Genomic DNA, 24,641 nt, shown 5'->3' on the forward strand with positions numbered 1-24,641 from the left:
GACCTATAGCCTCTGGTGTCTGAGAATCTCCAACGAGTTTTTACAACAGTGTTGTCAAATATCTATTCTGAAGCTGTGGGAGGAGCTCTAGAGAGAAACCTGCGAGCAAAAAGCGAGAATACAGCGAAGAAATCCCGAAGCTACTGAGTGCTGCTTTAATCTTTCTTTACCGTTCTTTACCTTTAAAGGTAAAGAACCTCATTATGATAATAGAAAACCTTATGCTGATAATATACAACAATGCCAAGATCTCTGGAAAGAGGTTTGGTTAAGTGATATTTAAGTTCCACGTGGTCGAGTGAGCAGTCCGATGACGGTGACGTCTTCTATTGGTTGTGCTGGGTGATAATGCAGTGGGGAAATGAGCCGGAATCCATTTCAACTGCCTTGAACACGAAGCTCTGTGGGATGCTGATCTCCTGGAGCACCAAAGGGTCCTAAAATCTGGGACACGCAGATGAGGCCCTGAAGTAGGTGCAGAAGATCCTTAATCCAGATGGAGGGACCTTGAAGTAAAGGTTTGTATTATACTCTTGGCTGTGTTAAATATATCAAAGTGGGGTTAACCTCAGACCTGTATATTTTTCAATCAGTTTCTTCACTCATATTTGGAAATATGAGAAACAATTAAATAATAAATAATTAAATTCCAATACTCTTTATCTGGCATTTGGCTTTATTTTGATAGCAAAGCATAAGGTGTTTTGGACATCAGACAGGAAGACACATTTATTGACATTCTTAACCTACACACCCAACAGGTTTAGGCCTCACGAAAACTGTCAAGAATGGGTCATATTTCACTCCCAATCAAAATGAATAAAACATAATAATATTTTGCTTAAAGAAAATGAAGTCTATCAGTGCATGTTACATAATGACATAGTATCCAGGTTACATTTTGGGTGGTCATGGGTGGTTAAGAGGAAAGAAGGGGAAAAAGTTGAGCATGGCCTTGGTGCTAACAACGTCAAGATCATGGTTTGATTCCAAGATGAACTGATAAAATGCATATCTTCAATGCAATAGACACTTTGGATAAAAGTGTCTACCAAATGCAAAATAATGCCAAGATACAAAAAAACTTATACGGATAGTTCTACCAAAAATGAAAATTATGAAATGCTTCCTTAAGAAATTATGAAACCAAAAATTAAAAATTGAACAATATGAGTCATCTGCCACCCTGAACCCAGAAACTAAGCAATTCAAATGGTACAAATAAAAGGCTTGATTTTCTCTCTGTTTTCTTTTCTTTTTTATATATTTGAGGTGAAATGTTTGTGTGAGACTCACCTCAGCAGTTTTAGTCTCTCATTGTTTGCAATTTAGTTGCCCCTGTTTGCATTTAGTGTTGCTACAGATCAGCCTCAATCTTTGTAAAAAAGAATTGCAAAATTTTTGTGGTGTGTATGTGGTGTCAATAAACCTGCAGATATTTGTTTCCCCAAAAGAGCAAAAGATACAGTTAAAAAACAAGACGCAAATGACAATACAAAAATGCAGGTCTGTCAAAGTGTGACACTCCCTGTGTGGCGTAATAGGGGCCTTGTATGTGTTACATTTCGCAACGTTCATGAAGGTCTTTGGTAGATTTGGTAGGCTAAAACCACGCAACCCAACTATTAAACAGTCTCAACCTAGACATGTAACTTTTCCCAAACCGTCAGTAATAAATGGCAAGGCAGGTTATAATGAGAGGTCAGAGGGCAGGGGCTCTTCATTGTTGCCTGTGGGCACCCCTGTTTGCAACAGGCTATCTTCATGCACGTCTTCATCATCTGATTGGATGACAGGAGTGTTTGATCCGTCCTCATTGGAAGCCTGACTGTCACAGGTGGAGTTTGAAGAAGTGGACAACATACGTGTTTTGATCTCACAAGGGTCAGAAATTCTCAAGGACATGTCATTTCTCCGCAGTCCATCCTCTTTTATGTCAGTGTGGCCAAGTGCTGGAGAACAAATGGATTATTTGTTAACTATGGAATTCTATGGAATTTTACAAGATTTTTGCTCAGATCTGAGCCACATAGCTTCAACATACAATGAGTGACTGTTTCTTTTGACACTTCTCTGTTAATTGGTTATCAATAAAAGGGTTTTACTAGAAAGCATTCCTTTTTGGTGCTGTAAGCGATCTTTATTTAACAGCACATAGAAAATGTTCTTATCACCTGACAGACATCACTGAAATAGTTGAACTAGCTTAAATAGAAATCACACCTTAAACCCTGTTCACACTGACAGTATTTAGATTGACGGGATTGCAAACCCTGTGTAATTGCATTGATCAATGAAACTGTCTGTGGGACAGGGTTCGCACTTAACTGGTTTGACAAAAACAAATCACGTTTGCTAGTGGGTGTTTCAACTCAACTGCAGTATGCAGCTGTACTCACTGCATTGCATCACTGTTTTTTTGTTTGTTTGTTTTTGCAAACATGAAAAAGGGTCCTATGTTCCCAGGGCCCTGTGTCCCCCAGTTTGTTTTATGGTAAATAAGAAATACAAATGAAAAGGTTCCTATTTTCTTTATGCAGAGCTTGACATCAACACACGCCAATCCGCCAAATTTGGGTGGATTTCAGCAGTGGTGTGTAACGCAGTCATTCCTACTAGCCATTTTGGTGGGTTCAATTATATATATATATATATATATATATATATATATATATATATATATATACATACTTTTTTTTAGTTGTAGTCTTTTAAAAAGGCATCTGAAATAATAAACAAAATGTAGTGTTGTCAGAAATATAGATTTTTCGATACAGAACAGATACACAATACCAGTTGCCCTTTCTTGCTCTTTCATCTCTCCGATAGCGATTTGACACACAAACCTGCCTCCCCTCACTCACTTGTTTAATTTGCTCCGAATGAATATTGTTGGTGTAACAGGGCTTGAATTTCAGCAAGAGATTGCGCATATTGTGCATCATTTTATTCATTACCGCAGATTTTGTGCTCACACCCAAAGTGCGCATTCTTTTTCGCTGCTTATTGCGCTTAAACTGTTAAATACACACAAAATAATGTCAAAATGCAGGTCTTGGCGAGTATTCACATAAACAGCTTGTGAAACAGTATAATGGGTCTATGTGTCTTAAGGTGACATCAGCTTAATATACCTGCTTTGTTACCAAAATATATATATATAAAAAAAAGTATATATATATATATATATATATATATATATATATATATATATATATATACAGTATATATATATATATATATATATACACAGTATATATATTGCAGTTTTTACCATTGTCTCTATGTCAAAATTGTGGTCACTGAAAGGCTAAGTGGCTAGTAACTTCGGAAAACCACTAGCCACAGTGACTGGTGAGCAAAAAAAAGCAAATGCCAAGCCCTGCCTATATGTAGTAACATTAAATCAGTTAATGATATAAAAAATGTTCTGTTCCACAGCATTGCCAAATGGCTTTCAATATAATAGGCCTAGAGTTGAGGAAACTAAACAAATGGTTGGAGTAATGGAATCACAAAAGGTTATAGCCCTTATGTTAGGGATAGAAGTTTATTATTATGGCTCTGGGAAAATGAGTCCTGAACTTTTAAAAGGTTTACTTAATGTGTGTTAACAGACCATTGAACAGGGGAACAGGACCTAGGAACATATTATGTTCATTATGAGTCATATACATCTGTGGAACGTAAGACCCCGTGAACATAGGTATGCTTCCAAAATTGTCAACTCTCATTGAAAATGAGGTTGCTTTGTTGCTGGCATGCTACTCTGGATATATCAAAAGTTGCTATATTTGTTGTGTCACAACCTGGGTGCAAATTCACACACTATTTTATGTTTTGAGGATTTGGTTGCTAATTCAGATGAATTTGTACTAATTCATTAGTACGTTTCCATACAATCTGCTTATGGTTTACAAGCTGTGTAGGTGTGGGCCTTTGTGCTTATTTTCTAACAACTGTATTTTTCCATGTGAATTACATCATACAAATTAATTTGAAATCACCACCTCCTTAAATTGTCAAGTTCTGCCATGAGAACAGGTTGGCAAATAGTCCACAATACCACTCCATATACTATTACATTGGGAAAAAAATATGATCTTTTTGGTAGTAACTATCACTTCGAGCACTGTTTAGCTTTCAGTAGATATAAAAAAAGACTACTTTGTGTACTACAGGGAACTTTGCACCTGGTTAGGATTACACTTATTAACAATTACACTGCCGGCAATTTGCTGCAACAAAGCAACCAGAAGATGTCAATTTCAGGTGTCATGAGCAACAGAGACTGATGGCAATGCAGTGAAGTAGAGTTCTACTTTATGCAAACACCAAATGGCAGTGCACACAGTGGAGCCCATGTCACCTGATACCTGATACAGTTGGATATTGTAGTCAAGCAGGAATACCACCTAGCAATACAGAAACTTGTGGACCCACAATCAGTGTGAACGGCCATTTAGACTGGTGTGGAGTTTATACCTGGAAGAGGAGATGTCAGTGATCCTTCCTCTCCGCTGGCACTGAAGAAGACATCCAAGGTCTCCTGATCAGAGATGTCCATCAGGTCCTGTTCTAGCATATCTACGTTCACCTCCATTGATGAGATGCTTCCTAAGGGAGCTGCGTTAGGAGGGTCAGACACAACATGTGAGATGAAAAGAAAATGATTAGATGTGAATATGGCATATATGGCTACTTGTAATCTTCTTTAAAGTAGGTTTCTATATCATCACATGTCTTAAATTAAAGATCGTGGTCTTTCAACCTTTAAGTGGATTTTGCAATAATGTGTGATATTGATCTATTAAAGGTGCTCTAAGCGATCCCGGGAGTCGTAACTTCTTGTTGACATTCGAATTGTTGTCAAACAAAACGGAGGCTAGCTAGACCCTCCCTCCTCCTCATCCAGTCTCCTCCCTCCTCCCCTCCCTTCCGGCATAAAGGAGAGTCAAAGTAGTCACTATAAATACTGATACTTCAACTGTGCATGTTGAAGTATCGGTGCGTGTCCACTGGCACGGAGCGAGCGTTTTCAATTCATTCCTATGGAAGTCGAGCTTCACGCTCGCGCATTGCATTTTGGGATTGACAGCGGACCGGAGAAAGCGTTGAGAGCGACCGAGAGCGTCAAAAGGTTGGGCAGTTCTCGACTTTATGCAAATTGCTGTGAGGTTCGGGATGTGACATCTGTCTTGAGAGTTTCAGAATATGCAAATTGTGCCGGAGTTTATGCTGGATTTAGTGCGTAAATCATTTCGTTTACAAATTAGACGCTTTGTAGTTGTTATATATATGTTAAAGATTTTATTTTGGATGTGTTTATTATGATTATATTGGCTGGGTTTATAAAAGTTTATAAAATTGAAAGGATCTTTGCTTGGTGCATTTGGAAACAAAGCTTGTCTATTTCTAAATGTAATCGCGTGCATCGCTGATGACACTGTCCGTGTGTTGAAAAAAACGTAGATTAAACACACTCGCAACAGACACACCCCAAAGCGGAGACGTTACAGCGTTGCCAGCGGCACTGAGCGGACTTTTGCCGCTGTAGTGGACACGCCTTCTTGTCGGTCATTGGCTGGAGCACTGTTTGTTGTGTTTCGTGGTGCGGGTGAGCCCAGTTTGTTTTTGTTGCCGTTTGTGGAGCCTGTGGTGTCTACAGAGACCGCGTTTTTTTACAGTGTGTTCAGGGGACAGGCAGCTAGCGGATAGTGAGGAGATGTTTGCTGTATGTGACAAAAAATGTTTTGGTCTAAAAAACGCGTGGCATCGCTTAGAGCACCTTTAATATTGTGTGTGTGTGTGTACCTGGTATTCCCTATGTTATGGGGACCAAATGTCCCCACAAGGATAGTAATACCAGTCATTTTGGACCTCCTGGGGACATTTTTTTTGTCCCGGTGAGGAAAAACCGTATACATCGTATAAAGTTTTTTGTAGATTTAACACTGTATAAAGTTTACTGTGGTGTCTAGGTTTAGTGTAGGACGATATAAAATACAGTTTGTACAGTATAAAAATCATTATAAGGAAAGTCGCTTTTAAACATGGAAACCAGTGTGTGTGTGTGTGTGTGTGTGTGTGTGTGTGTGTGTGTGTGTGTGAGATAGAGAGAGATGATAATGACAGTTCTTACTGTTTGAAGCTAACACAAGTTAGCTTGCAGTCAATTCACTTTGAACTTTGAAAAAACAGTTGGTCTACATGACTCCATATCTACTTTCTGATCTTGGTGTAATAATCTTAAAATGTATGACATTTGTTGATCTTCAAGCTGTCACTGGTAGAGATATTGTTTTTCTTTAAATAAGTTTGACAAAAAAAGGTGCAATTTTCCTAAATTTACCTGAAAACTTTGTATAGCCTAAATTGATCAGTTTTAAATGAACTTTTTTAAAGGCCCAAAATGATATATAATATATATATATAGGCCTATATATATATTTTTTTTTTTTTTTTTTAAATGAAACGAGTCACCCATGTGTGTGTTCAAACTCACGTCTCTTATAATCTATCTGCAGGTGTGCAGAGGAGAGGTAGACATCCACATCGTGTTGAAACACCTCCTCAAAGAATCGTTGTCTCTCTCTCAGCCTCATTTGCTGGGCCGACTCTGTGTCCGGGACTCTCTGTGAATGTTCTGTCTCCGCTATCAGCAAAAACAGAGACAGTAACTTCAGTCACATGTTACATCAACACCCATTAACAGGATATTTGCATAACACCACATCTTCTAAATTTTAAGCAACAGTTAGTTCTACAATTCTTTGAATGGACAAGCTGCACTCTAGAACCTTCTTCCAAAAACACAGCAACAATCTACCAGCAGGGGGCATAAGTTACTTGAAATCTCTGTACTCACTCTATTACATTGAGATCTAATTTGTTTTTGATCTTTTGTTCAGAGCAACAATTAGAGTTATGTGCAGTTATGTGCATTCATTATGCATGTCCATTTAGTCATATCTCTTCTAATAAAATTCGGACCAGTGGTTCACAGTTTTTGTGTGCCTTGTTTACTTCAGCCAATTTTGTAGTAGCCTAAATGAAAGTAAAAAGGCTAGAAAAAGAACATGATGTGCTAAGACAAAATAAACATTCGTGGAATGTATGAGAGTGTTACAGATATAATATGAACATTGTGTGTGTATCAGTTTGTTCAGAATGACTGATGAGTCAGAGCAGAGGACAGATAAACATTCCTTACCTAAGCCTTATTTGACAAGCTGGAATGAATATATAGGTGGTGTGTATTAGGCTCTTAAGTAGATTATTCCTTTTAAATATAGGACATCATGTAAACATGTTCATTTGTGTGTCTGTTTTATAGAGACAAAATAGCTAACAAATTGTCTCCAGAGAAACCTTCAAATGGAAAAATGGTTGATAAAGACACTAAACAATCTCTGTTTACTTCAAAACAAGTTTTATTTGAAACGTCATGCTCTTTTTATATATATACCTTTGGAGTGTGATGTAAACACATACACTTAACCATGGTACTGCCATAATACTTTCTTGAACAAGTAATCAATGTCTTGTTTTGATAATCATATAAAACATGTTTTACCATACATTAAAAACATGGAAACATGTATGAATGTGTTTTTTTTTTTGACAGTAATATTGGCAGGCAAAGAAAACTGACCTTTAACCACCGGTCTATATACGGAGTCCTCTCATTGTGTGTTAGCACATGCACAACCATCTCTAAATAGACAATATGAGTCATCTGCCACCCTGAACCCAGAAACTAAGCAAGTCAAAATATAAACATCCCGTTCTGGGTAAAGCAACGCTGGAAAACTAGTATCAATATGAGCTTTCATCAGATGCAGTTTTATAAACATTTAAGAGATGTAGTATTTAGAGTGCATTCATTATGCATTTTTTTATTGCATAAGAATCTTTTTACATTACACACAAAGCAGCAATTATGGGTTGTCAGTATGACATGTTCAGCCTGACATTTGTGTTTCACTGTCCTTGAAAAGTGACACGGGGCAAGTATCAGCTCAACTGAAATAACAGCCCTAAAGCTTGCACCACAACTCTAAAGTGTTAGAGAATGGCATTCTTTTTCCTTTCACAAGTCATTAATACATCCAGCCTCACAGAGACAGTGTCCCGCAACTCAGCCATAATTAGAAGGCACAGGCTGAGCCTGAAATAATTGGATCTTCCTTTTAAACCTGGTCTAAAATAGGAATAATGTAAAGATTATCTGGTTTGTGCTAGGAGAGCTGATCGCATTCAGCTGCTTCAAGACGTGCCGTAAAACAAGGCCGTCAACAGAGGGGGATAACTGTGAACATTGTCCCAGGCTCTGTATATATATATATATATATATATATATGTGTGTGTGTGTGTGTGTGTGTACTATGTGGTGGTGCCATTATAAAATAAAATCAAACAGCTTTTTCTGGCCCACCATTTTTTTCTACTTTTGATATGTGTTGTTTGTTGTCATATTTGATACATCAGACTTTTATGATGCATTTGATAAAGTATGATATAGGAGAATACGGAGCTATAAAAAAACAAGCGCAAGTATATGCAATTTGGTATTTATATGGCCAAAAATTAAGATGAAATTCTGATAGCTTGTAATGTAAATCAATTAAATCTTTTTACAGTCTAGCAGACTGCTTACATAAAATGAATATATCTCCCAATAATATGTTATTTAAATGCTTAGTTTTATGATCAAATCTCTATGATCTGATCTGAATGGGGAAGTTAATTAAACAAAAAGGCTTTTTATTGGCCAAAAAAGTGTCAACTTGTCGATCAGATGACTGAAATGATTCATGTCTGTGTTCCTCTGTCTTGTCCCGTGTTTAGCAGTTCCCCATTATGTTGATTAGTCTCCCCAGGTGTTTCTGATTAACCACGCCCCCTTGTTATCTTGTTTAGCTTGTATTTAAGCCCTGTCTCTAGTCTCAGTCTTTGTGAGTTCTTGTTACTGTATTTAGGCTCTTTGGTTCTTGTGTCCTGTTTCTCTAGTTTGAGTTTGTCTAGTTTTGTGTTTATTTAATAAAGTTTGCTGCTAACGTGGATCCTGCTTCCTCCTATCATTCAACCCCATCGTAACAATGACAGAAGGCATGTGTAACAAATTATGTTACAGATTTATAGGCACCAAGTACAGCATTTATGAACCATATCTATAGGCAGAGTTCATTTAACACTGTGCAGTAACTATCCAAAACCAACTGCCAACATGTGTTTACATTATAGAGACCATCCTCCACCGCCAATGTTTGAGCAGATGTCTCATATATTTTCAAACCTTTATGCATTTCTTTCTGTTGTGGAACACCTACAAACATATATATTTTTTAAATGTCTCAATGTTTTTTTTTTTCATCCAGTTAAAGTCAATGGGGGACATTAGGGTGAGTAAATGAAGAATGAAATAGCAAAATACTTTTGCACCATGGAGAACCTGTAAGACTGTGATGATTTTATTTCCTTATTATTTATGTTAAAGAATCCATGAGTCATCACATTTGACAGGCAAACCGCCAGAGTAGGCAGTTGTGTAAGACGGGGTCATTCTCTCTCGCCTGGTGGTGGCAGTGAGGACGACGGGAGGCATCCAGGGGCCACAGCGCTGTCACTCTGAATAACTAATCAGATCTGCTCTAGCTGACCATTGCAGCCAGAATAGGCAGAGTGGGAGTCCCATTTGTTTTTCCTTCTGACAGTACTGTGTGGCTCAGCACAAAGTGTATGTAAACAGGTTTGTCTTAGGACTGGGCAATAAATTGAATATTTAACAAATATTTGTGATGGTTTAACATCGCATGGTTTATAAAATTGAGCAACATTATGAATAACCCAATGATTTTAAAGCTCTTTTTAATGTACTTTCGTTAAATCAGTTTTGTGATTGCGAGTATGAGAGCATTAACAGATGTTGTAATCTCTCGTTTAAACTTTAGTAGTAAAAAGTTTGTGAACTTGATTCATTTCCGTAAATAAGTTCATTCCATTTCCATTAATGGATTCAAAATGTATAAATGTCAAACTATACAAAATATCACAAGATCAAAAATTGTCACAAAATGAAACTTCATGTGATCTAGCTGCTTGACTTTCTTCAAATTCTCAAGACATTATTAAGATTCTAAAAAGTTGAGATGTGGTGCTCATATGATTGTGTTGTACCCTGATACTGCTCCTCTTCCATCCAGAGCTTATATTGGTTCTCACCTATACAAAAATAGTTATTTGAGTAGTAAGGTTGTCTAAATCATCCTTTTAACAATGGTGGGTGGGGACCTTTTTTTTTTTTTTTTTTGGTAATCAACAGAATGTCACAGATGCTACCAAAAGAGCTTAAAGTTATGATGAAATGAAAGTAGCAATAGTTTTATATATATATATATATATATATATATATATATACAGTGCTATGCATAAGTTTAGACACCCATACTAAAGTTGACTAAAAAGAGGAATAAAAAATCATCTTTTGGAAATTGAACTTAATGCCTTAATTTAAAAAATTTGGAAAAATCCAACCTTTAAGGACACCAATTTTCTTTGTGAATGAATAATGTATCGTAAATAAATAAATGTTCTTCCTTAAAATACAGGGTGCATAAGTTTGGACACCCCTATGTTAAATTCCCATAGAGGCAGGCAGATTTTTATTTTTAAGTATTTAAAAAAAAAAAAAAATTAGGATACTATGCATCCTGATAAAGTTCCCTTGGCCTTTGGAATTAAAATAGCCCCACATCATCACATAGCCTTCACCATACCTAGAGATTGGCATGGTTTTATTTCAGTTAGCCTAATAGCTAGTTTGATTTGCATTGAGAGATGATCTTTTGGAAAGTACCCCATGCCAATCTCTAGGTATGGTGAAGGCTATGTGATGATGTGGGGCTATTTTAATTCCAAAGGCCAAGGGAACTTTATCAGGATGCATAGTATCCTAAAAATAAAATAAAAAAATACTTAAAAATAAAAATCTGCCTGCCTCTATGGGAATTTAACATAGGGGTGTCCAAACTTAGGCACCCTGTATTTTAAGGAAGAACATTTATTTATTTACGATACATTATTCATTCACAATGAAAATTGGTGTCCTTAAAGGTTGGATTTTTCTTAATTTTTTAAATTAAGGCATTAAGTTCAATTTCCAAAAGATTATTTTTTTATTCCTCTTTTTAGTCAACTTTAGCATGGGTGTCTAAACCTATGCATAGCACTGTATATATATATATATATATATATATATATATATATATATATATATATATATATATATATATATATATATATATATATATATATATATATTTATTTGAGTGAAACAGGTCAGGTTTTCAAAAAAGAGAAAATGTAGAGCGGGGACTCGATTCTTTAAAATGTGGATATGGACTTGCAGTCAATTGTATGAGAAGGGCTGAGCTTTTGGTGGACTAAATTAGAGAAGTCCAGCATATGTCACCACTAGATCAAGTTATGACATTTTGATAAAATATTATAAGATTAAAACACATTTTTAAAAATAATACATATGTATTGTTCAGAATAAGATGAATAACGTATTTAGCAAACTTACACTTGAACGTAAATTAAACCCAGAACATTCCTTCAATCCTGCAGGGACAAACTAGGCTTGTAGCAGGAATCCATCACAGTGGAACTGAAATAAAGTCTTCACCTACAAGTGGCATTCTAGTATCCAAATGGCAAACCATTCAACATATAAACTCAGCTCTTTGAACACTGCAGGGATCTCCTCTTGCATTTTTCCATGACCTTGTTCAAGTTTAATATTTAAAAACATATGCCTGTGTGTTTATATAAAAGGTTAAGAAAGGTTGAGGCACTTAAAACTCGACAGACATGCCATGAATGGATATTGCATAACCAGGGTGGTATGACTCGGTCCTTGACATCTGCCATGTGCATATTTGAGTGTGTGCATGTGTGTGAAAATAAAATGATGACTTGATGCTTCTGAAATAACGCAGGGTTAAGTGCTTTGCTCAGGGGTGCAGTTTGTTTTATTCTCTGGCATTCCCTTCCAGTCAAGGAGCAAGTCAGGGAAAATGTGATTTGACTGAGCTATTGTCCTTAGAAAACAAAATTTTGTTGGCAACTCTTGCACTTTGCAAAATGCCAGTGCAGTGGACATGGTGTTTATTCATGTCAGCTGGCAGATCTGGCAGAGCTCGTGAGTGTTCCTGGTGTCAGGGTCACATATCAGCTTGTAGGCAGCAATAGCTAGATTCTATTCATTTACAATACAATACTTAATTTAATGTACAGTACTTCAATTCTTAATTCTCATAAGACTGAGTTGATGGGTCTTTTGACTTTTGGGCCATTTAAAAACACCCAGAACATCTAGTAATGTCCTATCCACTACACCCTAGAACAGGGGTACCAAACCGTGCTTCTGAAGGGCTACCCTCTGCAGACTTCAATTCCAACCCTGCTCCAGCACACCTGCCTGTTATTTATAATAATTCTTGAACACATTGATTAGCTGGTTAGCTAATTAGCTTTATTAGAGTTGTAGTTGAACTCTTCGAGAAGTTAGCCCTCGGGAGAAGGGCTGGCTTCCCTTTCCCTAGAAACCAAACCACCTGGCCATATTCTTAAAAAACACTCTGTAACCTTAGCAACTACATATAAACATCTTGGCTACCACAAAGAACAGGGTAGAAACCATGTAGGAAAGCTCCTAAAACCAACAACCCTGGCAACCAGGCCCGGCGCCACGAGCATTGCCCCCTCAGATCTGATTTGTGCCCCCTCAGTTTCACTTTTGTATTCATGGTTACAAAGGATGTTTTACCTTTTGAGCGATATCCGGTTTGGTCCCATATATGGGATTTTTTTCCGGTGCCCCTGAGAGTACGGTCCCACATATGGGATTTAGAATGTTCAGTGACGTGACATAACTGCCAGATTCAAACTGTGCTTTCGCGCGTTGGTTGGCGCTGAGCCGGAGACGGACGAGCTCAGCGCTGTCATATCACAACTATGCAGTGTTTTCAACCTAATAATGTTCATTTTAGGTTTCAGACATTTAAATACACATAAGCACTAGTAAAACAATACGTTTGGAGTTTGTAAAATACACACTGATGTCTGTGGAAGCAGCAATGACAATCTATTCAAATATAATTTGCCGACGTGTGTTATTCACATCAGACAAACATAGTGGAGGTAACTATAAAGTTTACTCTATTCTTCTCGGAGTTCACCGGCCACTTTCTTGCATGTATTTCGGGAGAAACTGATGACAGACAGGACTCTCTGAACTGCGGCGCAAAGAAACATGGTGGCGCCCATCTCACGTTAGATCAAGATTATTTCTAAAGGTTTTTAAACGGCCAAACACACTCACTTACAAATTTTTGAGAATCGGAATATCAGATAGTTCATGACATGGTAAGCAAGTTTGTGAATATTTTGAAATAAAAAAGGAAATAAAAGCGATCTGTCATACACATAGACTGGTCATACAGCGTTTATTGTGGCTGCGGTGAGTCACGTGACAAATATGACGCGTCGCAATGGAAACATTAAGGGATAACGTTCTAAAATAAGTCGCCTTGAAAAACTCACTCTGGGGAGTCAGTTAGAATTTTATAAAAATAAGCGTGAAAGGGTTAATATATGCATAATAAATGACACTGGCTTATATTTTTATTAAGCGAGTTATCAGTGTGTTTTGTGATGGTATAAAGTTAAGTCCCCTTAACAATTTCTCATGCCCCCTCAGTCATTTCATCCTGCAGCCTGGCCTGCTGGCAACAACCAAGCAGTCTGCTCATTAAACAGCATCAGTACAGTCAAATCAATAATATTGGTGGATATTAAGTGTCCCCAATTAAGCAAGCCAGAGGCGACAGTAGTAAGGAACCCAAACTCCATCAGGTGACAGAATGGAGAAATAAACTGGGAGAAACCAGGCTCAGTCGGGGGAGGGGCAGTTCTCCTCAGGCAATGAACGAAAACGATGTCATTATGATTCAGGCAGCATCACAAGTGTATACCAACCACCATCACCATTCAACCACCCAAAAAACCTTAACAACTACATAGCTTATTTTGATTGTCAGTTGTTGGAGTTTACGTTAACAGTGCAGTAGTGGATGGAGTCAGATCTGCCGTGGAGTAGTATGGGCCACAATTGATCAGCCACTGTTTTCCAATCAGACTAAATCAGTGATTGATTTAAAGTGAATGACTTCATCACGAGGCTTTCTGACGCTGCCCCAAATCATCCAATAAGATCATTCATAAGGCAAGTAAACAACCGCATGAGGATGAGATCACTCTATTTTTCTCTTCCTCTCTTGGACTCATCTCTTTCTCACATTCATCCCCCTTTTTCAGACTGTGCTGTCCATTCACACAGTAGTAGGTTGGGAGGGGTGAGCAAGACTTGTTAGATCAAAGCAGAAGAAAGGCGGATTGTCTGTAAGGACTGATTTGTCATTTTCTCCATACAAGGCAAAGCTCTGTTTCCACCCTGCCCTACCCCCAGCTTTCTTTGTCATAGTGGTTCACATACTAAAGCATTCTGGGGATTATGATCCAGCAGGGTAACGGAAATGGCACAGCATCCATACAGGCACTCTCAGAGACATGCCAACAGTCTTAACCTTTTCAGACACAAATAAACACGTCATGCAGCTCTTGATTTTAACAGATCTTGGACTCATCTACAGGAATGTATTCTGTCTTTATAAATAGTCAGTCACAGGTTTGTGTAATTACCATAGCAGGAATGCCTTAACCACGCATCAACCTCTTCCAGTCATCTCATCCAAAACACTTGACTTTCAGAAGCATTACAGCCCCACAACAAACTAAAACCAGTCCACCACATCCCTCTGAGGACAGTTTGAAAACAGGACATGGGAAATGAACTTTCCAGATGAATGAATTAAAAGTTCATGAGTTAAACCTCAGGGACTGAGAGTAAAAGCCTTGACTTACTAAGAAACCATACCTTAAAATATAACTAAAAAGCAGATGCTAATTTCTCTCATTGAAAAATGACAAGAGAATGTTTCTCTAAAACAGATTTTACCCACTTTTGACAAGTATGGTAACCTTAAACCAGAAATGGGGATTTTCAAACCCACAAACAAAAATTATTTGAAGACATTGGATGAAGGATGTAGTATTCAGCTAGAAACCCAAGCTCTTAAAGGATTAATTCACCCAAAAATGAATATTCTCTCATCGTGTACTCACCCTCATGACATTCCAAACCCATAACATTTTTGTTCATCTTCAATAAACAATTGAAGATGTTTTAAATGAAACCTGAGAGATTGCTGTCCTTCCATTGAAAAATCATTCCACCAAATATTTTTATGGGTTAAAAAAGTTCATAACTAGATCGTAAAAGAAATCCATATGAATTAAGCAGTTTAATTCATGTCTTCTGAAGAGACTTGATTGCTCCTACATATAAACATTGATCAATGCACAAATAATAAAGTACATCAAATATGGTAAAAGAAAGGTCAAAGTGCTTGCTTGACAATACACTGTGAAACACTGTGGCCGATATGACCAAAATCTTATATCATGATATATCCAAATTTTGTTTCATGATAACGATATTGTCACCAACGGTTGCAGGAAACACGATGAAGATCAGGGTCAAAGTGGCGGGAAACTGAACAAAGGAAGACAAACTAACTAAAAAGTCCATGATAATGAAACTAAGAATGAGTGTGAACAGGAAATGAGTGAGGGAGGTGAGGGACTTTGGAGGAGGACGAGGAGTTGGGAGAGGAGGGTTGGGCGGGATCACTAATAACAGATCACAGTTAATGCAGGGCGAGGATTCCTTCTCTGTGCTGGTTGCGCGATGTCTGTGAGTTCTATGATCACGTCTCTCAGGGGCAGTTTACACTACATCGTTTTCAACTAAAAACGGAAAACTTTAATGCGTTTTGGCCATTTTGTCCGGAAAACTTTTTGTGCATTTTGGCCCAAAAACCAAACTTTCAAAGTTTAAGTTTTTGAAAATGATACCGTTATTGTCGCTGTGTGAACTCAACGCATTCTCATCCTTGGGCGTCATATACTGACGCTTTTGACATTTCGTCTACATCGAACGCACATGGCACCCTTTAGCGTCAATATGACACGCACAGAGCTATGTTCGGTTATGGGTAGGTTTAGGTCTGGTGTAGGGTTAGGGTTAGACCGCTAGGAGGCGCCTTCTGGCCCATATCTATCTGCGTCTCATATTGACGCTAAAGGGTGCCATGTGCGTTCGATGTAGACGAAATGTCAAGAGCGTCAGTATATGACGCCTTGGGATGAGATCGGGCTGGTGTGAACTACAAAAACACAAATTTGTGAAAATGGCAACATTATGCGCATGTGTATTAGGGCTGTCACTTTTGTGAAAAAGTCCTGTTCGATTTTTGGGACATAAGTGTTCACTGAATCGAATCGATTGTAAAATCGATTTACCATGTCTAAAGACGTTTCCATTTCCATATAGGCAAATCCACGGACAACTAACAGGCATTAGGACGAACGTAAAGAGGGCTTGAGACACGCACAAGTCAGCAATATTTCTAATGATTTATTGGCGTGACATTCTCGAAAAACAATAAGCAGAGTGGACTGCCATAACATCAATGAAAAACATTACTGCAGGCTTCAACATGGCTGTGTTTATGATTAGAAATGTCAAACAAATTTCACCTACGTAGGCGACTGTAGCCCGAATCTGTACCTGTATGCATGAGACTGTCTGAATACCGGCAGAATTCACATTTTTGTTGTAAAAAGAGACACATTATGCAGAAGTATAATTTGCTGTTACAGTATGTGTGTTTGTCAGAGCCTGCAGTTGCTGTGTGACGCGTGTTCGCTGCGGGCGTATCGTGAGGAGCTGGACGCGCTCCGAGAAAAGGCCATTGAAATCGATTCCCTATTTTCGTTTTCGAAACTTGTGTTGGTTGGTCCGATCAATTGTGCAATCGATTTTCGAACATAAAGTGACAGCCCTAATGTGTATTACGTCACATGTTCAGTCTATAGGTGCATAGTTTTTCATTACAAAGTGATCCCGGCAACTACTGGCCTGGCATGAATAATAAAATATTTGTAATCGATTTCGCGGATCCTTGTGAACTTGGATCGCTTTGACAACATTGCCGTCTCTACCCAAAAAAATGCAAAGGAAAAACTTTTCCATTTTTTGTAACTCATTGTCGTGTACACGTGCCCTTCAGACAACACTCAGAAACCATCTCTCGGACAGCGTGCACATATAGCGAAATGAGTTGTCTTTCACTGCCTACAGTGCTTAAACAGTTTAAAAACACTTGTTTTTACACTGCAATACTTAAAAACGCATGCAAATGATAAGCTTTCGTGACCACATAGCACAGCAACATCACATGAGCGTAACCGTGATAAAGACGATAGTCCAAGATCTCTACCGGTTGACAAATTTATACCAGTTAATCATGTCTACCAGTATATTGCCCACCCATACTAAGGAATATGCAACCATGTTACCAAGATATTAGCCGCAAGGCTAACAAAGTTGCCACAAAACTCAATACATTTACACTTAAATACATATCCAGGATTTATATACTAATAATGAATACATTTATTCATTAAAGTATCATAACTGATAAAATGCAAAGCAACTTTATATCTATGTATCATACAAGATAAACAGCTGATCTAAGGCATAACAACAGTCTATTATCATTTCCATTTGCTAGGATCATTATGTAACACTCAGTCCTAAACACAATGTGATGATGTCAAAGGTCTGTTATAAAAGATGTCATGCCATACCAATGTCATGATTTGTCAGGTCATTTGGAGCTGCTGCTGTTCATTAGTGTTTCCCTATTTTAATGATCTCTGCCATCCATCAAACAGCAGACAGAAACATGCCACACTGTATTCGGTTTAAATAGCAGTCGTCACTTTGCAGTATGTCCACATAATGTGAAGGGTGATGTACCCAAAAATGCTACACACTAAACTTAGAGAAACAACATGCCTCTTTGGAGCAATGGACTAGTGGTTAGCACTGATGCATTGACACACTGAGCTGTGTGCATGAGAGTGATGATACTTTTGAGTCTGGTTTGCTAGAGTTTTTGAAAAGAATCTCTAACATAAGTCATGTTTGTCATTTCATTACTGTTTATAGTTAGTTTTATTGTATTATGTAGTACATGATGCAACTACTGAAGTACAACCCATCAGAAGAAAACAGCATGTATTTTTGGATTGTTATTTAAAGTGTGTGTGTGTGCGTGTGTGCGTGTGCGTGTGCGTGTGCGTGTGTGTGTGTGTGTTACAGAGAGCCAAGATATGCTGCTGTTGTTGTAATGTTAGCTATAGAAACAGGACGGTTTTGAGTGACATTGTTTGTCTGGAGTGGGTGCCACTGGCGACTAAAAACAAACTCTTGCTTATACTCTTGTGTACTGTATGTTCATTTTTCCCTTTTTTTGTGATGCATTATTTTGGTTTGCTTCAGCTATGATAAAGAGACATTCACTCTTGCATTGCAAATTTATTATTTTTTATTGGGGGCAGTGTTTCTCAGAAATTGCTTACTGCACCTTTAAGTGTCTGAGAATTACCAGAGCATATTTCTGAAAGTCTGCTAAACCCTTTTATAGAAATAACAGAAGCATAAATAGTTACTGCATAACCCAGAAATCCAGGTTACACAACTGTGGTTTCCAAAACAAACTGAATTATTAATAGTGGGAGTATATGTGTGTGCGGAATGTGTGGGTATGAATGAACGTTTTGAAAATGAGGAAACCCAGAAACTAAATCTCTTCAGTTATCTGACAAAGAAATTATTGTTAACAAGCTAAACTCCAAGATATTTACTATTTACTATAACTCCAAGAGGCATCTTTTATAAGCCAGCAACCACCAACTCTATTAGTTCTATTTTCAGAGATACTGGGATTCACAGAAAAGTCCCAGAGAACAATGTGAGTGAAACGGACTGAGAGGAATTTCTATAAGATTCCACAAGATGAGTAACATTATAATGAGTCATAAGGAAAGTATGAAGCATGGAGCAAGGAACAAGAGCAAGTGCTGTCGACTAAAAGTACTTGAGTGTATCTCTTATCTTTTTCTCATTCATTTGCCCACACAAGGTCCTAAAGTGAGAAGATAAAAAGTAGTCCTTGTAGGGTCAGTGAAATTTCTCCCGACTTTTCATGCTATCATGACTATAGTACTTTGAAAAAGTTTGTTGCGATCTGATTTTCTGTAGTTTTTTAAATACATTATACACTAAATGGGATATCAGATCTGCAACAAAAACTTATGAATTATAAAAAGTTACCCTTCATGAACAAAAAAAAAAAAAATTCAATTTACATCTTATGTCATGTATTTATTATAGAAAGTTATAGAACTGCCCACCTAAATAAAAAACAAACAAAAAAAACACACATTTTGTATAGTTATGCATAATCTCAAAAAGACAAGGGGCAAATACTTTTTGACAGCATTTGTAGAGTCAGTTTGATTCACAGTCTTTATCAGAGTGGAGTGTCATTTGTTAAAAGTCTCTTCATTAGTGCAATGAACCCAGAATCAGCCACTATGCTTGAACACACACACAGTTATAAGGATAAAACCAAGTATATTTTAGCCCAAAATTAATACATTTTGATTTTGAATGCATCAGTAGGCAGAATCAAGTAGGCACTTCTCCTTTTCTGGAATTAATGGTCGCTAAAATGTGAAGCGTAATTTCCAGTAAAACATACCTCATCCATTTAGTCTATTTTTCTATGTCTTTGTCATTCAGTTTTTACCATATTGTCTTGTTTTGACAAATCAGAAACATTACCATGATTATTTGTAACACAAATGAAGACAATTCGCTCCATTCACAAGTGCCATTCCTGTAGATAAGTCATTCCACTGGACATGAATGACACCATCCTAAACATCTGGAGTGCAAATCTTTTTGACAGACATGGACATTGTACTCATAATTTGAGCAAAATTGAAAAATAGTGTAACAAATACTCCTGTGGCCAATCTAATTTCCAGTCTCAACCTCTAAGCATGTGTGTGTCTGAGACCAGAGAGTGTGGGAACTTGGATTGTATACAGTCCCATCTGCTAAAAATGGCAGAAAAACAATTTCATTTAGAGGGATTTCAGGAACAACAAATCTAGAATCCAGTAAGCTTTGACAGGTTGATCAAGTTATCAGGGGTCTCATTTATAAAACTGTGCGTAGGATCCTTACTAAAAGTGTGCGTGTGCCAGAACCTGTGCAAAATTCCCTTTATAAATCCCATCATTTAGTAGCCTATCCTTGCCTTGTTTTTGAATAAATAAATCAAATATTGTAAAATACATCTCATATAGTTTTTCTAAATCTTTTCCACAGGCCAAATAGTATTTTTAATTGATTTATATTTTTAATGGAAACAGATAGGATAAAATATTTTCTCAGACAATCTGCTGTTATGATAAGCAATTGTCTCTGTAGTTAGAACATTAAAACACAACATGCTACAGGAAAAGTGTTCAAAAGCATTGCATCCACTACAAATATTTATATTGAATAAATATATATTTTTTTGTAACTTCAGTGATTTCATGTCATTTAAGTGTTTAACTCCATTAATGAGAATGGCATATTTAATCTAAATTTTTATATCAGAAGTAAAACATAGTTTTATTCATTATTTTATTTATTTAAACTGTTAATGTGAACATGCATTGTATTTATGATTAGGACTCTTAATGAAGATTTACGGTTTTCCTTCATCTGCCGTTAGATAAATATGCGTCAGTTTCACTAAACGGCCCAACGTGCTCGCTGGCGCGGACATTTAAGAATGGATGGATGTTTGCTTCGTGTGATAGGCTTGGTGAGTGAAATTATATTTGTATTAGCTTTCTGTATATGTAATTTTCTTAAAATGGTCTGTCTAAAAGTAACCAAAAAGACATCTAACTCCAGCTCACCATCGGTGTCGCCAAACAGCTCCGTCTCCAAAATGTTCGTACGCATGGGTCAGAGTTTGCGTGCAGGTGCGCACATTTTCCCGTCAAGTTTGTTTTTTATAGATTACAAATTATGCGTTGGAAGTGGCATATGCCTCTTTCAGGGCCTGTTTTGTGCGTACCCAACAGTTATAAATGAGGCCCCAGCTCAAAATGTTTGGTCAAAACAACGGCCCTTAGAAACAGAAAATCTACATTTTCAACAGACCCCCCCCCCCCCCATTCAGCCAAGGAAATGTCCAAATAAGGGAGGCATTTTTAATGTTGTTATTAGTGATTCTACAAGGAGAATAATAGGTATGTTTTGTCACACATTCACATGAGACTGGGGTTAGTTGCCACATTAAGTTATATGCTTTTAGTCAAAAGTCCAAGTACCAACAACACATGTGCTGCAAATTGTTACCAGATAAAGATGACTAGGATGAAGGAGAGTTCAAAAAGGTTTCAATGAACAAAAGGGTCTTTTAATAAAATAATCCATGAAGAGTAAGGCAACATAACAGCGTGTGTAACACGCACACACAAACAACAACTGACAAACACAGAGTAAAGATGAGGAACTTAAAAGACAGTGATAATGAGGAGATGACGAACAGGTGTGATGATCTGATGAGTTTGTTTAATTGTTTATCTGTTTATTTGAATCCCCATTAGCCACTACCTAGGTAGTGAGAGCCGATGGAGAAGAGTGACATCAGGAGGCCAAGGTGATGTCGGGGCGACGATCATCTGAGGAGAAGCCTGAGGACTGAGTTGATGCCGGTGTGATGAAGGACCGAGGAGGTGTACCTGAAGGGAAAGAGGAGCCCGCTGCAGCCGTAGGGGTGGAGGAACGGAGCGTAGCAAGTCCATGGCGGAGGAGCAGTGACAACTGTCCGGTTGGATGAAGGAACCCGGTGAAGCCGCAAGGCTGAGGGTGTCTGGTGGAGCCGAAGGTGGGAGGAGCCAAGGTGGAGCCAACAGGTTGACAGGCCAAGACGGAGTGAGACAATCTGAGGCAGGAGGTGGAGCCACTGGATCTATCAGCTCAGGCGCTAAAGGTGGTTGCAGGACCTGAGGCTTGATGTGAGTGCTTGGCATTGCAGGAGATGGCGAAAGGCTGACAACCTCCAGCAGAAATGGGGCTGGAGGACTGGCTGAGCTGGGCAGTGACGGAGGCAGAAGAAGACTAGACAGGGTCAAAGGTAACAATACATTGTCCATGCAGGTGTCTGTGCTGTCTAGAAACAGCGATGAAGGTTCAGAGGAAACAGGAAGAAAGTTCATACAGTCCATCAGGAACAGTGATGAAAAATCCAAAATGGGGTGGGATAGGTTGGGAGACAATACCTCATCACTGAATTCAATCAGCCAGTCCTCAGTCTCAAAATCCACCCAAATACCCTCGGCCACTGATGTCGTGGGCTCACACCCCTGGTCAGACTTACTGAGGGACTCCTCTTCCGGGATGACGATGGGTCCGCAATGACCTCTTATCTTCGGGCAGGCTGATACAGTAACGCGCTGCAAATACTCACAATGCACATACGATCAGGATGTTAAAATAAATCTTTCAGGTCATCAACAACACCACTGCACTGACGAGTAGATATTGAACAATAAGCATGTCCGAGCCAGGTTCATCACTTGTTTTGAGGAATTGCAGCATGTTTCTGTATTTGGATGTATTGTATTTGCTGCACACGTGTTTTCAAACTGATGAAGATGTTCTCTTAATTTGCTGGTGTTTTTTTTTTTCTATTTGCAAGAGTTTTCATCAGTTGCAGAAAGCTTTGTGCTATTTGCAGCACGTTTCTGTATTTGGTTGCGTTGTGAGTATTTGCAGCGCGTTTCTGTATTTGGTTGCTTTGTGAGTATTTACAGCGCATTTCTGTATTAGGTTGCAATGTGAGTATTTGCAGTATGTTTGTGTATTTGGTTGCGGTGTGAGTATTTGTTGCGGTGTGAGTATTTGCAGTATGTTTCTTTAATTGGTTGCGTTGTGAGTATTTGCAGCATGCTTCTGTATTTAGTTGTGTTGTGAGTATTTGCAGTATGTTTCTGTATTTGGTTGTGTTGTTAGTATTTGCAGTACATTTCTGTATTTGTTTGCGTTGTGAGTATTTACAGTGAGTTTCTGTATTTGGTTGCATTGTGGGAATGTGGGTATTTGCATTGCTTTTCTAGGTTGCGTTGAGTATTTGCAGTGCGTTTCTGTATTTGGTTGTGTTGTGAGTATTTGCAGCACATGTGTTGGCAAACTGATGAAGATGCTAATTTGCTGGTGTTTTCTTTAGTTGCAGTGCCATGAGCTCTCTTGCCCACCGTAAATTATACTGTTTTCACTGGCAATAGTTTTGTATGCCGGATTCAAACAGAATATAATATTTTTATAAATTCATGATCAATTCTTGAAACTAAAACTGAAACATCAGCATATATTACATTTTTTTTTTTTTGCTGCAAACAAGTAAACAAAACCATACTGGCATACATCCGGTAAAAAGTATAAGATTTGTTTTCAGGACAAGGGTTTTTTACATAAATGTCAGGTTGGGGCAAGTTGTCATATGTTTTATATTTTGTAATTTTATACATATTTAAGGTTTTATATTTTGCAAGTCTTTAACATTTAATCTTTTTCATTAATTGCTTTGTGTTTAATAACTATTTTACAATAACAGGTGGGCATGCTAAATGACAGTGAGGAATGCAGTCAGAAAAATTAAACTTCTTGGGAAATAAAGGGAATTTTTAGGGTTCGTATCGATTTAGGAACTGATTATCAAAAATAATAACCATAACTGAGAAATATTCACTGGAGTAAACAGTGTGACAACTAGCCATACATGTTATTTAATGATACTGACTGAAACACAATGATTCTTCTTTTGTTTAGTGACTGGTCATCTGTCATGCATGTTTTCAAGCAGAGTGTAAGAAGAGTCCTGTCTTTATGAGCAAAATAATTCAACAAAATGTGAAATACTCACAGGGAAGACGTTTGTTGTGCAGGTTCGTCCCCTTTGAGCTCATGACTCCAGAGTGACAGAGATGCACAGCTGTGAAAACTGAGTGCTTTACCGGCAGTTTCAGTCAGTCTGCCGTCCCAGAGCAAGACTGGACTCTGACACAGCTCATCTCCCTCTCTGTCTCTGAGACTTTAGGCTGTAGATTCAGTCGTGCACTTCCTCTGCAGCAGCGCCAGTGGCCGCGTCTGTCTCTCTGCTCAGAGTCAGACCTCGGGTCTGGGGCAAGTGGATCATACCAAGTCCACCCTCACAGGAGGAGGAGAGTTGAATTTACAGATGGGATCAGACAGAGGAAGGAGGGAGGGGTTATGTAACGAGAGAGGAAGTGCTAAGAAAATTAAAGCTAGCTCTGTCTCTCAAACTCTCTTTGTCTTAGAGGTCATTCCATGAAAGGAGATGGGTTTTTCTTTAACATTTGATGAAATGCACTAAAAACAAATCGACCATTACTGTATTCATTTTATATTAAATATAAACTTACTTAAAATGAAATTTAAATTAAATTTAAACTTATGTGTGTGTGTTTGTGCGTATACACACATTCATCACATTCATCTTTCAATGTGTGTT

General features: G+C 37.9%; 1 protein-coding gene across 1 annotated transcript; it reads right to left on the reverse strand.

The window, feature by feature from the left end:
- Window positions 1-654: 654 nt before the first annotated feature.
- LOC308685558 (dysbindin) lies at window positions 655-24,355 on the reverse strand. The gene is made up of 4 exons (XM_081357416.1): window positions 24,033-24,355; window positions 6,506-6,655; window positions 4,486-4,626; window positions 655-1,952 (listed from the first exon to the last, which is right to left on the reverse strand). The coding sequence occupies exons 1-4, from the start codon at window positions 24,073-24,075 to the stop codon at window positions 1,690-1,692; spliced, it is 597 nt and encodes a 198-aa protein (XP_081213542.1). The 5' UTR covers window positions 24,076-24,355; the 3' UTR covers window positions 655-1,689.
- Between the last annotated feature and the right edge of the window lie 286 nt (window positions 24,356-24,641).

Source organism: Scardinius erythrophthalmus (assembly GCF_964197995.2).
Source record: "Scardinius erythrophthalmus genome assembly, chromosome: 25".
Taxonomy (NCBI): domain Eukaryota; kingdom Metazoa; phylum Chordata; class Actinopteri; order Cypriniformes; family Leuciscidae; genus Scardinius; species Scardinius erythrophthalmus.

What these genes read in the sequence shown, in the direction of transcription:
- LOC308685558 (XM_081357416.1), bottom strand. Translation starts at nt 24,075, where the DNA reads ATGAGCTCAAAGGGGACGAACCTGCACAACAAACGTCTTCCCT. An exon ending in GCACAACAAACGTCTTCCCT is followed by an intron (nt 6,656 to 24,032) that starts GTGAGTATTTCA and finishes TTTTGCTGATAG; the next exon opens with CGGAGACAGAACATTCACAG. An exon ending in ACTGACATCTCCTCTTCCAG is followed by an intron (nt 1,953 to 4,485) that starts GTATAAACTCCA and finishes TTTGTTCTCCAG; the next exon opens with CACTTGGCCACACTGACATA.